General features: G+C 42.9%; 1 protein-coding gene across 1 annotated transcript; it reads right to left on the reverse strand.

Moving 5' to 3' along the window:
- Positions 1–5,742: 5,742 nt before the first annotated feature.
- Positions 5,743–10,028, reverse strand: UTP23 (UTP23 small subunit processome component). Its single transcript, XM_084206946.1, has 3 exons — positions 9,816–10,028; positions 7,620–7,794; positions 5,743–6,710 (listed from the first exon to the last, which is right to left on the reverse strand). Exons 1-3 carry the CDS (start codon positions 10,001–10,003, stop codon positions 6,324–6,326), a joined length of 750 nt encoding a protein of 249 aa, XP_084063072.1. The 5' UTR covers positions 10,004–10,028; the 3' UTR covers positions 5,743–6,323.
- Between the last annotated feature and the right edge of the window lie 3,857 nt (positions 10,029–13,885).

Genomic DNA, 13,885 nt, shown 5'->3' on the forward strand with positions numbered 1-13,885 from the left:
TGATTCTCCCTTATTCAAATTATCATTTACATCTTAATTTTAGGGTACAGGGATACAATCCTAAGCCCAGTGTGCCACTGAGTTATATTTAGGATTTATTGTGTATTGGGTGAAGACTGGGCTCTCAGAACGGTATAAGCACAGTAGCCAGCTGAGTTGTGAATGCCAGTCTTGGGGAGCTTGGGAGCTCAGGGGAGTGCATTCACTGTCATTCCACAGGCAAGAAGCCCAGACATGTTCAAGGGCAGTGGCATTCAGCTCAAGCACCCACGGAGTCTGTGACAAACAAAGAGCTGAATGCAGAGTTCCTGTCCTTCACCTTTTCTCACAAGACTCTTCCTGTCCACACTGTTTCTTGAAGAACATCCTTCTAAAGGCAGAGACTGTGGTTTTCTAAAGTGTGCCTGACTAAGCTGAAATCTGCTTTTCTTTTAGGTACTGCTGTTTGTGATGCAGAAGATACTTCAGCTTGGGAAGGAGATGAAGAGATGAAGAGATGATGTCTATTCAGGCACAAGTGGCATGGGAAGGATGACTAAGGAATGACTCCTTAAACTTTTACCCATTATAAGGGGCAGCTGGTAGACAACAGATTCTTAATTGACACATGAAAGTATTTTTCATAAGATGTGTTCAAGTTGCACAACTCCTTGCCACAGAAAATTAGAGGTTTAAAGTTTACATGGTTTCAAGGAGAGATTGAACGAATTAGTGAAACAGAAATTCATTATCTGCTGTTAAAAACAAAATATTTTTCTTGGGTCAGGAGCTCCCTAATAAATTGTCAGAAAGTTGGAAAGTCATTTGGGGAAGCACCAAGAAGATGTTTTGTCAGTTTTCATTCTACTCCTGAGAACAACATTCAGCCACTATTGGAGGCATGATGCTGGTTGAGACAGATTTTTGGACCATCCAGAACAGCCCTGCTTGTATTTTTCAGAGCTGAAAGAGCGATCAGAGTGGAAAGGGGGAGCCAGGAATTCCAGAAAAGTGTTTGTTCTCTTAGTTTTTTTCTGAAAACCTGGCTGTCAAAGAGGGTGCCAATTCACAAAGTGAAAAATTTCCTGTGTTTCTCCAAGACAGTCTGAAAGACTATCCACCCTGAAGAGTCAGATCAGTAGCATCTTTGCCCCCAGAGGAATTAATATGGCAACAAGATCATTCTGGATCAACCGTAAGTCAAGACTGCAACAAGAAACTTTTGAGATCCCCTACTGAGTTCTTGGAAGGAGATTAGACTTTAAAAGAAGCCATACCATGCCAGAACTGCTGGCTGGCTATCCCAGAGTATTGCTGTGAGTACCCTCAGGAGCAATTAACCCTATCAGTAATGGCATGAGTAGGATTGCTCCTGGATGTAATATCTAAATGCTGGGCAGTGAGCCACGTGCAAGGTCAGGCAAACTCTACAGCAGAATGATTTGGCTGCTAACCTGCAGTGCTGCAAAGTGAGTGATATTGAAAAACCATATAGACATGAAGTGTTTGGTGGCATGAGACTGACATTCTGCAGGACTTCTTGGGCTATCAGCACAGGATCTGCGAGCAGTTTAGTCAGTTCAGCTTGCTGTTTTGAAAAGGCAGAAACTGAACCACAAAGGGTAATGAGGTTTTCTTAAGGTAATTAGAAAGATTTAAAAAAAAAACTTGTTTATGGTTTATTATTGTGTTCCCTATTCTCCTTGACTGCTGAGCCATTTCTGGTTCACCTTTCACTGCTGACCAATTCTTTCCTCCAGTTAACACCGTGAAATCCTCATATATATTTTTTTCTCTCTTCCTTGGTTTCTTTAAATCTCAGTGACTAATATATTGTCTTTTTTCTTTCTTCCAGCTCTTGGCTCTGGGTTGTTTTTAATTGGGCCCTTGTTAACAGCTTCGTTGTTTCCCTGTATCCATACACAAAGCACAGCTGCATGCTCTCCCTCTCAACCGCAGGAGAAGAAATCAGAAAACAAAGTCGCCCCGAGGGAGCCCATCCTGTCTCTTCTATAACAAGCTGTAGCAACTTTTACAAAATGACTGCCTCTGTGCGCAGACAGCTGAGCTCTCTGAGACAAATCTGGGGCTTGGAGTGCACAGACATAATAATTACCAGAAATACATCACAAGCCCCTTTCCCGGCATTAGTTAGGCCATTCCTAAATCACAAGGTGCAGTCTCTCTCTCACTCCTGACTCTCTGGGTACAAAAACTTTTCCTTTCTGTCATTCTCTCTCAGAACACTGCAATTTTTCTCCCTTAAATTGTAAATGATAACACCCGCTGGGGCTCTTATTTGTTCATTCCCGTATCTCTGGCTGCTCCCTGTGTGAGATATTACGCCCACACAGAGGTATGAAATATACAGTAGCTGTTTGTGAAACTTCTATATGAAAGACGCAGTGAATATAAATAATGGTATTGTTCCAATGTTCTTCATCTTGTATCTGACAGAACATGTTCAAGAAACTCCAGGAGCACTATAAAGCTGATGGAGAAGTCATTCACACTGTATCAGTACAGCTGAAAACAAATGATCAGGACTGATCTGGACATCCTATTTTCCTTTCACCACCAGAATGTATTTATTCCTCAAGTCATACCATATTCATATTTACTTTAATGATTCATAAACATCCCAGGTTCCAGAAGCTTCTAATTAACTCATCTATTTAGTGTCATTAACAGATGCCCAGGGAGTGATTTATTGCACACTACTGGATCACACTAACATATAAATCCAGCCAATTGAATTGGCAGGCAGTCTAGGTAAATATCTTCTGCTGCTTGTAGATGAGACTCCATCCTAAATTCAACATTAATGCCCTGCAGACTGTGGCTGATGTATTATTGTTTTCTTCCTCTATTACTCTGCACATGTAGCATACATTGTATTGTATAACACTGGTTATTTCCCTTTTTAAAGAAAAAAAAAAGACTTAGTGAGCTGCTGCCTAGGATTTGGGCAATATTTTTATACTGTCTGAGAAAAGAGGAAATCAATAGCCCCAAAGATGTTTTTGGTCAAGCTCCTTTTGATTTACTTCTGGCTTCTTCAGTTTCAAAACTGAAACCAGTCTCTCTAATACCCTAGAGCAAAACAGTCCTAAACTTCATGAGAACAGTTATATTGGGAACCCTATCTATAGCTAAGTTGTGGCCACAACTCCAGACTTTTTATTGATAAATAGGGCAATGGCTTTTTGGGCAGTACATGGGGCAAACACCTATGACAGCAAAGTTGGCTCTGTGGGGTGCTCCCACAGTGATGTTTCTCATGGGCCTAGGGATGCTTCTAGAGATTGACACTGTGAATTCCTAGAGGGACTTGCCAAGGTTCACAGTCCTGGCCAGCTAAACCTCCCTGAACCTGGCAGGCAGAGGCAGTGCAGCCCGAGAGCCCCCGCAGGGAGCGCTCAGCCGGCAGCCACAGCGGTGTGAGCGGCGAGAGCCCTGCCCCCTGGGCTCGGTGTGACCGGCTGCTCCCAGCGCTACTGGCCGAACGGGATAAACACAGCCAGTCAGCTGGACTCGCTTCACTTGGAAACTAGGTGGGCTTCTCTTTCAAATTTCAGAGCAGTGAAACATACAGTCTGATTGCCTGTGCTTGTTGCCTGGGTGGGAGCTCTCTCCCAAAGCTCACAGACTAATTACTTACCATGCAGGAGGAGAGTTGCACGTATGCGGCAGATAAATTTTACAGTTTTTCTCTTAAGAGCTCACTCCTTTTGTATTCCAGTTCTTCCCAATGGCAGCACCATGAGTCAGTTTGTGTTCAAATGCTAAGGAAACAGATAAATGCTGTTTTAAATTCCTTAAGGTGGGAATCATTAGAGGACTGTTAAAATATTCTTTTTTTTACAGAAATTATGTTTGTTTCTGTTCACAGTCTTAAAAAAAAGGTGAATTTAAGCTTTGTGTTTCAATGACACTGAAAGGAACTGCTGTAATAATTAGGAGTTTTCTGCTCTATTTTGAAAAACAGTATTTTTAGCAAAGTTACTGGGTTTTAATATACTTTTGACTCAGCATGAGTTTGATGGCGAACAAACTCTGCTCCAAGTTTTACTTACAGAAGTGATATCTGTGGGTGGGTTTCAGGAGGCAGAAGAAATATAAACAATACTTATGGAAGAATGGGAAGCAAAATGACATTAATATGGGACTGTGCCCAAAGAAGTGAAGGTATAGGGACTATGACAGCTTGAGAAAGGTGTCAAACAAATATGCTGCATTAAGGTATTTTTAGGAGTTACTAAATTTCTCCTCAGGACTCACTTCAGCAATCAATGTGTGAACAACACCAGTTGTGACTGTTTTAAATTTCAATTAAAGCTTTCATCTTGACTACAGCACCCTTCTGCCCTGCTTCTGTCTCTCACAGTCTGTTCCAAAGATGCTTATGGTCTCAAACAGAACAATGCAGGCACAGCCTGCTCCGAACAGCTGTGCTGTGAGGAAGGCCTGGGCTGGGGCTGCAGCAGTGCCACAAGCACAGAGCACACCATGCACCTCCTGTGCTGGCCAGATGTGACCCTGCAGAGTCTGCTAAGACTGGCCAACTCCCATCACTCAAGCTGGCTTCTGTGAAACAACTGTCTATATAATTTAAAAAGTCAACAGAAAGCATCATAGATGATAGCTATGCACTCCAGACATTCAAGAACCTGTGCAGACAGTGCACAAGAACTACTTTGCAAATGCATGATACACAGGCTAAAGAATTGTTTAGAACACACAGCTTAATCCCATGTAGGTCAAGAAGCAGAAAGCTCTCCTTTTAAGAACATCTCAGTTAAAAAGAAATGCATTGAGAAAAGTTAAAAATCTGGCAAGATATGACTGGGAACACTGTGAGAGCACACTGATGCCACAGCACGTGCTAGGCTGCACATCTCTCTATTGTCATTTCGGTCACTCGCTTCAGACTAATGCCACCAAACATTTAAGGAGGCATAGGAAGCAATAGCTAATTTGGAAAATCATGTACTTGAAACCATTTTAGAAACTCTCTCCTTGTGCTGCTTTAGGCTGGGGTCGTTACTTCTCTTTACAGTAGCTGTGCTTTTGGATTTGTGTGTAAGTGTTGAGATGTTTTCATTATTGCTAAGCAGTGCTTACACAGGATCAAGGCATTTTCTGCTTCTCCCCTCACCAGCAAGTAGGCAGGGGAGACAGAAGTTGGGAGGGGACACAGGCAGCATATGGCATCACACTCAGCATATAAAGCTGGGAAGGAAGGTGGCAGGACATTTGGAGTGGTGTTTGTCTTCCCAAGTCACCATTAGAGCTGATGGAGCTCTGCTTTCCTGGGGGTGCCTGAACACCTGCCTGCCCATGGGAAGCTGTAAACAAATTCCTTTTTCTGCACTGCTTGTGTTTTGCACACTTTTTACTTTCCTTATTGAACTGTTCCTTAACCCACGAGTTTTCTCACTTCACCCTTCCGATTCTCTCCATCCCAATGCAGGGGAAGTTGAGTGCGTGGCTGCATGGGGCTGAGCTGGGTTTAAAACACAACTCTCTTCCAATCCAGTTTGTTCTGTTCCTAACCTTATAGAACAGCAGGGCCCGAGTCCCATCACCCTCAGCTGTTTGTATTCCAGGAGTCCTGCACAGCTCTGCTACACTGTGATGGCATTAGGTACTACCAGTGCTTTGATTCAGCAATTTTAAGTTGCATTTTTCCTATTAAAAAAAAAAAAACTGCAGGTGAAATAGGCAAGACTGGAGATGCCCTTATAATGTCAGGAATAACAACACAGCCTCCGTGACTTTCTTAATAGATAAAGATCAACACCAAGAGAAGTATTGGTTCACATGGTACTTACAGAGAAATTTAGGCTGGACAGGGCTTTTGAGGGCATGAGGTCTCTTTCCAAGAGTTAACTTTTTTATTCAAACAGAGATAAATAAGCTATTGTGTTATATTAGGTCAGTTTCATAATCTCTAACAGGCCAGCTGTAAAAATTAATTTTAATAAGATTAGAAACCTCGATTTAGTAAGAAGTCTAATCTCCCACTGAAATCCATATAGAGGCCAAGAAGCATTTCTAAAAAACTGCTACACAGCATGTGAATTTTAACACAAACCATGGTGCTGGAGAGAATAATGAAATATGAGCATTCTTAAATATTTTGTCACAAACCCAATACTAAATAACAGAATCAATTATTAGGACAATAACCTGCAAATACTGACACACAGTAATAAGCAGTACGACCTCATAAAAATAAATTTTAATATTAACAACTCAATTTCATATGACTGCATGTTAATCTATCTTTTTTTTCCAAGTTCAAACAATGTTCAAGTTCTGTGTTGTCTGCAAAGATAGGTTTATTCTCCTTCATTCTTCTGCACTGACTGCATGGCTTCTGCTTTAACTCTATTTCGTTTTCTTTTTCTTCTTTTCTTCTTTTCAGCAGAAGGCTCCTGACCCTCCTGTGTTTTCTTCTTTTTCTTCTTCAGACAGCTGAGAGGATTGGGGCCTCCTGCCCTTTTGCGTTTTCTTCTCTTTTCACCTTCTTGCTTTACTAGTCCTTCTTTTTCTTTAAGCTCCACAATACTTTGTTTTTGGTACTCTGGAACAAGCTGATTTGTCTGCAACTTTTGAACAAATGCCAAAGATTTAGGAGAAGGTTTGTCTAGCACCATAGTGTTCTGAATAATAAAGAGGAGAGGAATGCCAGGCTTCCTTTTCACTTTGTTTGATAAGTCCTGGTCCTGCAAGATTAAACACTTTAGTCAATATTTTCAGAAGAAATGGTATTTGCAATTCAAATGCACCTACTTTTAATACAAAACTATGAAGATAAATTACATTATGAAAAAGATAAGAAACTTAATCTAGCAGATATACATGGCAGTGCCTTTCAGAGCAACTAAATTTCGATTTCTCTCCTGATTAGCTGTACTTCTGATGCAAAATTTACCAACATTTTCCCTTTTCCTGCATATATATGCATACATACATTTTTTTGAGAAAAAAGTCCCAATTCACTTGTATGCAGACCACCACACCACAAGAAGTAACATAATTTTTTCTGTGATAAATAATTTTTTAACTCCTGTAACTTACATAGCTATAAAGAATTCTACTATAAACTTTTATATATATTCTATATAATTTATACATGCAGTGCCAATAACAAACCCAAGAAAAAAAATGCCTTTTTTATTTGTATAGTTATTTATTCTTTAGTTCAAAATGTCTTAAAATTGAAGTTATATGGATGTTAACATTTAATTTCATTTTTCATACTGTGCAAAGCAGTTCAGGGAAGGGGATGCACATACAAGCAATATGCAAATTAACATTCACGAGTTGTTTTTTACACATCAGTAGGTAGTCAGTATGTTTTCATACTCTTTCACCTAAACTAAGTAATATCATTACAAAGTAAAAAAAATCCAGTTGTTCAAGGAGGAGAAAAGATTCCTTGCTTCGTAATTAGGAAATACATTAAAGAGCAAGCAAATAAATACATTAAAGAGCAAGTAAGAGCTTTACATGATTAATTCCCACCAGCTATTTAAAAACCTCATAATCAAGGTTTCTGTAAGCTTCTTTATCCTTAGGTATCAAAACATCACTTCAAAAGAAATGGAGCTACATTTCCCATGAGCTTTTACCTGTGTAGCAATAAAGAAGTGATGAGGGTTGCCATCTTCAATCATGGAAAGTAAACAGGTTGAACCACTCACAGGATTCTTATGGTGAGAACAGTTTCGAACTTGAAATCTCTGGGCAATTAATTTTGCTCCATACAGTGCTTTCCCCAGTGATTCAAGTTCTTTTATGACACATCTGAAAACCAAAAGAGACAATAATTTTTAAACAAAAAAACCCTCATATTTTTTACAACAGCAAAAGGCTGATGTGAGTTACTTAGGAATGAGCAACATACAGTTGTTCAGGCTCTGTGATTTGTAAATGGCACCCAGAACTGTGAAAGCAACAGCCCATCTGAAGACATCAGCAAGGTTTCTTTGGCTGTAAATGTGATTAACCAGTAATAAAATTAAGATATATTAAATGATTTAAAAATAATTCACATCAGTGACAATGCTGAGTCCTTTAATTTATGCTTGAATACCACCGAGCATATGAACTACTACCTAACAAAGTTATTTAAAAAATTTAATTTATTTTTAAATTAACTTATTATAAAACTTGAAAATGTAATTTATTTTTAAAAATTGAAATAAAAGATCTGGGGAACAACAAGCCAATCAGTCTCACCTCTGTGCCTGGCAAGATTATGGAGCATTTTACTTCCCTCCTGAAAAGCATACAAGGTGGGAGGAAAACAAGGCCAACATGGTTTCACTAAGGGGAAATCATGAAAAAAAATGGTGGCCTTCTGTGTCAGAGTTACAGTGCTGATGGATAAGGAAAGGCAACAGATGTCACCCAACTGGACTTAGGCAAAGCTTTGCACACTGTTCCACACAATATCCTTGTCTTTACACTGGGGGCATGGATTTGACAGATGTATCACTTGGTGGATATGGATTGACTGGAGGGTTGCACTTGAAGAGTTGCAGTAAACAGCTCAATGTCCAGGTGGAGACCAGTGGCAAACGCTGTTCCTCAGGGGTCGGCACTGGGACATTTGACATCTTTGTCAGTGACATGGACAGTGGGATCCAGTGCACCCTCAGCAAGTTTGCCATGGACACCGAGCTGTGTGGTGCTGTTGACACTCTGGAGGGGAGGAATGCCATCCAGAGGGGCCTGGAGACACCTCGGATGGACTTGTGTAATCCTTATGAAGTTCACCAATGCCAAGTGCAAGGTCCTGTATATGGGTCAGTGCAACCCAAGCACAAATGGACTGAGATGTAAGAGAATGGACTGAGAGCAGCCCTGACAAGAATGACCTGGGAGGTGTGCTGGTGGACAAGAAGGTCAACATGAGCTGGCAGTGTGAAAGCCAGCTGTGCCCTGGGCTTCATCAGAAGCAGCAGGCAGCAAGGTGAGGAAGGGGATTCTCCCCCCCTACTCCACACTACTGAGACCCCGCCTGGAGTCACAGCAAGCCAGCTCATTTCCCCTGCGAGGCTCTGTTCATAACACTGAGGTGCTGTCTCAGACAGTCAGGATTCTGACAGCAGAGAAAACACGTACATTCAGCTGGCCTAAGTGGAAGCTGGTCAAAATGACCAAAGATATTGCTGACAAAAGAAGCAAGAAGTGACGTTTCAACATGACTGGAACAGTTTGGATCAAAGCAATTCTCAAACCTTTCACAGCTAAGGACATGACTCTATACTGTTTAGAAGATGCTGAGCAAGAAGGTTCAGTGTGTTTTTTGAGCCTAGGGTATAACTCTTCCTAGCATTTTCACTGCTTGCCTCCATAGCGGGCAGTTGGCTATTCTGTTATTGCAGATATACATTGTAACTGTATTTTTGTATTTCAATATATACAATATTCCCAATCAAGTAATAACAAAGGCAACTTGGAGGCAACTTCAGTATGTAGCGTGCATGTTTTACTTCCGTGTCTTTGTCTAGCCTGTCTTGTCCTTCCTTGCGAACAGCTGCTTCGGAAACAACCCAGCACTGGCAGGCTGCAGCTCCGGCCAGGCAGGAGCTCCTCCAGGCCAGATCTCCTCTTGCCCCTGCTGTTACCGCCTCGCCAAGCAGACGCTGCTGGGATGGAAGAGACCCACCGGCCCTCCCTCACACAGCGGAGTTACCGCTGGCCCCGCAGTTTGTGCCACTTTCGGCCAGGCAGCTGGGTCCGAGGATGCTGCCAGCCTCCTGCAGGTTACCCTCAGCCCCCAGCCCACGGCCGCCCCCGGAGCGCGCTCCCCGCCGTACCGCGTGGTGCAGAGCTGCGTGGCGCCGTCCAGGTACCCGGGCAGCTGCTCCCGGATCTGGATCTTGTTGCGAAGCGCGGCCTGGCAGAAGGTGCCATCCAGCAGCACCTGGAAGGGCTCGCGGAACTGGAAGTTGTGCTTGTAGAAGCCCGTGATCTTCTTCGCGTGCTTCTGTCTCGTCACCCCCATGGCGCCCGCGCCGCCGCCCGGAACGGCCGCGGCTGCCCCGGAAGCTGCGCCAGGCCCGGGCGGGGCCTCCCGGGAGAGCCGGGACCGGCCGGGACAGCGCCGGGACAGCGCCGGGGCAGCGCCCGGAGAGGCGGGACCGGCCGGGACAGCGCCGGGGCAGCGCCCGGAGAGGCAGGAGAGGCCGGGGCAGCGGCGGGGCAGCGCCCGGAGAGCGGGGAGAGGCCGGGGCAGCGCCCGGGGAGCCGGGAGAGGCCGGGACAGCGCCGGGGCAGCGCCCGGAGAACGGGGAGAGGCCGGGGCAGCGCCCGGGGAGCCGGCACGAGCCGGGACCGGCCGGGGCAAGCTTCCCCGTCCCCGGAGGGTCCCGCCTGCCCGTCCCGCCCTGCACAGCGGTAACCTCAGGGCTGGCTCATTGCCTCGTGTTCTGGGGTTCTGTGCTGGCTCCTGCCGTTTGCTAAGATAAGAAATGCCGAGTGTTCTTTTTTTTTGCTAGTTCACTGTACTCATAAAATTACAGTTGCTGTCGCAGAGACTGTAGTTTAATCACGCGTCAGCATACAGAATCACAGAATCAATTTGGTTGGAAAAGCCCTCTGAGGTCATCTTGTCCAACTCAGGATCCAGCACCACTTTGTCAACCAGAGCACGGCACTGAGTGCCATGTTCAGTCTTAAGCATCTCCAGAGATGGTGATTCCACCTCCTCCCTGGGCAGTGCATTCCAATGCCTAGTCACCCTTCGTTATGAAATTTCACCTAATGTCCAATCTGAACCTCTCCTGGCGCAGCTTAACACTACATCCTCTCATCCTGACACTTGTTACCTGGAAGGCTTAGTCGGTGCCCATTTACAGTGTGTCTGTATTGGCTACATCAATCTTAAATTCAATGTGCACAAACCCGAAGTTGAAAAGCACATATTCTACATTTTATTTTTTTTTTCAAGACAATTTAATTGCACTGCAATCTGGGACACAGCTGTCATTGAAAAAGTGCACAAACTCCTCCCTGTACAACACAAAACATGAACACACCAGACATCTGGCATTAAGAAACCAAACTTAATGCCTGTTTTAGGCAGGCAAGGGGATGTGATACCTTAACATCATCAAAATGATAATTGGAGACATCTGTCTTGCTATGCAGGTTCCACAGGAGACACCTCTCTGCCTGGGACAACTGTACTGCAAGCAAAACCATGGCAAGCACCTGCCAGTTTGTTGTAATCAGTCAGGCTGCTCTAAGATCATTTAGGCAAATACTCAGCTGTCATATTGGCCTTTTTGCTAGCAAATAGACATGGAAAATAAGTGCTTCCAAGTAAGTTAGTTAATGTCAAGAGAAAGTGAAAAATAAAGGATTTGATTACTATTCTAGAAATTCAAATGTTTACATGGAAGAGTATTTTAAAGCGCTTAGGATGAAAAGTGCAAAAAACAGGTGATTGAGAATATTTTCCATGGATCCAATTGTGCTGTTGACAGTATTTTTCTGCCATTAAATCCTTCTTTCTAGCTGTCTTCAGGAGACAGTTGTGCGAGCTCCTGAGCATCATGGACATACATGGATATATGGCTTATTATGAGCTAAGTGACATGTTGAATTCATTATTAGACATAGTCTTATATATAAAAGTCTTCACTGAACTTTAGTCCTGTAGCTGATGGGTTTCCATAATATCATGATGATTCAGTTTTCCTGTCTAACTGCACAGTTTAATTATTTAAGATGTTAGACAAAAACACTCAGCAAGACTCCAAAGTAAAACCTTACTGGAGAAATTATTTTTTCTTCAAGTAGGTTTTTGCTTGTTTGTTTTTGTGTTCTGTGTGTGTGGGATGACAACTAAGTAATTGCCCAAAGACAGGCACTTTCCACACCTTACCTTAGAATGAGGAATCTCCAGTGATAACACCTGCTATTACAGAATGGAGATAAAAATTTTAAAAACAGGAAATAAGAGCTTGAACTAGTTTTTGAACTAAGTGCAAAGTGAGATATAATCCAGAGTAGGGTGTTAAATACCATTGTGATGAGATACTGTACCCTAGACAAGTTGTAATGTAGTTGGTATATGTAGAATATGTTCAGAAGGCTGGCTAGCAGGCAAAACACAACACAGATTTCTCCTTCTTATTCCTCAGAAGATGGCATTAATTGGATGATAAACTGCTTTCAGTAGAATTATGTTTCATATGTATGCAATTCTCTTAAAAATTATTTTAAATAAATTTAAAATATTAAAAATAAGGTCTATAAGACTACTACAGCAGAGAAGTACAGTGCTTACAGCATTTTCTTTCATATTTTGACAGTATTTTTCATAAACTAAATTTTGCCATATTCCTTTCAAGTTCAAATCTTTTACTGTTCCCATGAACTATCTGTAAAGTGGATTTTTTAAAAAAACAAGTCTAGGGATATTATGAGAGGTGTTGAATCCAGACTTCTCTGGTATCTGGGGTTTGTTGCTTCTGGCAGCTGAAATCCATTCGTGTACAGGGTCTGGACCCAGCAGGATTCTTATGCTCCCACGTGTCCTGGACGAGCGTGGCACACACAGGGGGCACTAACAAAGCCGGCCAGTCAGACTAGCACAGCACCCAGAACTCTGCCAGAAGTGACACATAATGCACATTCAGAGAGTGAAGTGCTGCTCCCCCTCTCCTGGGGGGGCTGAACAGGGCTGAAATGTCCAGGTGATCACTCACACACCCTCACTCCCTGTACCCACCAGAACTCCCTCATTCACAAGTCCCCATGGCCCCTCAGTCCATCCAGTGCCCATGCCTGGACCCTGGCCCTCCCATGCATGTATGTGTGTCTCCTGCTCACTGGCTAGTTTAAATTTGATAGCAGATTGCACTTCCACAGGATTAAATTCACTGGGGCAGGAAGAGGTGCAGAAAGGTGAGTTAGTTGCATATTTAGGTGCAAAAAAAGAGTTAGAAACAAGCTTCATAAAAAGATAGGAGTAGTTGCTGTGATCAGGCAGAGAGCTCAGTAAGACAAGTGTACTGAGTGCTGCCAGCTCACATGTGAGTCCCCTTGGATCTCATTTTCCCATGAGTCTTCCTAGATCCTCCCTTTCCCTGTCTTTGGCCAGTTCTGTGAACATCCCATAGAAAATTCTGCAGACTCCTGCTGATACACCAAAACGTTTTCCTATTCTTACCAGAGACAAAGCTCAGACAGCCCTTTTTCAGGGTGTCTTCCTGAGCAGCTCCCTTAATGGTCTCCAAGCTTCTGCTCCCTACTACTCTTGTCTTTGTTACCACCTACTTACTCAGAAAATTTTGTGCACCTGTGTGTGTTTCATAGCTCACTTGCCCTCTTGTCTTCTTTTATACTGAACAAATGCAGTGGACCAGATGCTTTTGCATTCACCTACCCTTACAAAGACTGTCAGTAGCACAGCAAAGCTTGTCATAAAGCTCAGGGGAAAGTTATATGTTAGAGATTTCTAGCCCCTGTATTTTTAATTAAGAAGTTTCATCAATTATCTGGCTGCACCGCCAAAAGACTTTGAGTTTGGGGTTTTGCATGGTCTAGTGTTTTGGGGGGTTTGGTTTTGGTTTTTGTCTATTTTTTTTTTAAGTGAATATTTTATTGAAACACTAACAAACCACTTGCATCATTAGTAGCTGGCCTACCACAAGCGTCATTGTGGAAGTGAGCCTGAGAAGGAACATGGAGGTTGTTTAACATTACCTTTATTAATGTGACTTGCTTTGTCCAAAGACAGGAAACATATTTTGAAATTGGGAACTTATTTTTCTGAAATACAAGTCCTTGTTTGCTGTCAGGCACAATGCAGGTTTCTGGGTACAGTTCTGATGTGACAAAACAGTTCCCGTGTCTTTATCAATAATATTAATACCTT

This window comes from Fringilla coelebs (assembly GCF_963513975.1).
Source record: "Fringilla coelebs genome assembly, chromosome: 1".
In the NCBI taxonomy this organism is placed as follows: domain Eukaryota; kingdom Metazoa; phylum Chordata; class Aves; order Passeriformes; family Fringillidae; genus Fringilla; species Fringilla coelebs.

Coding starts and splice junctions, on each gene's coding strand:
- UTP23 (XM_084206946.1), bottom strand. CDS start 10,003: ATGGGGGTGACGAGACAGAAGCACGCGAAGAAGATCACGGGCTTCTAC. Junction 7,795..9,815: donor ACGCAGCTCTGCACCACGCG/GTACGGCGGGGA, acceptor TTTGGTTTTCAG/ATGTGTCATAAAAGAACTTG. Junction 6,711..7,619: donor ACTTCTTTATTGCTACACAG/GTAAAAGCTCAT, acceptor TTAATCTTGCAG/GACCAGGACTTATCAAACAA.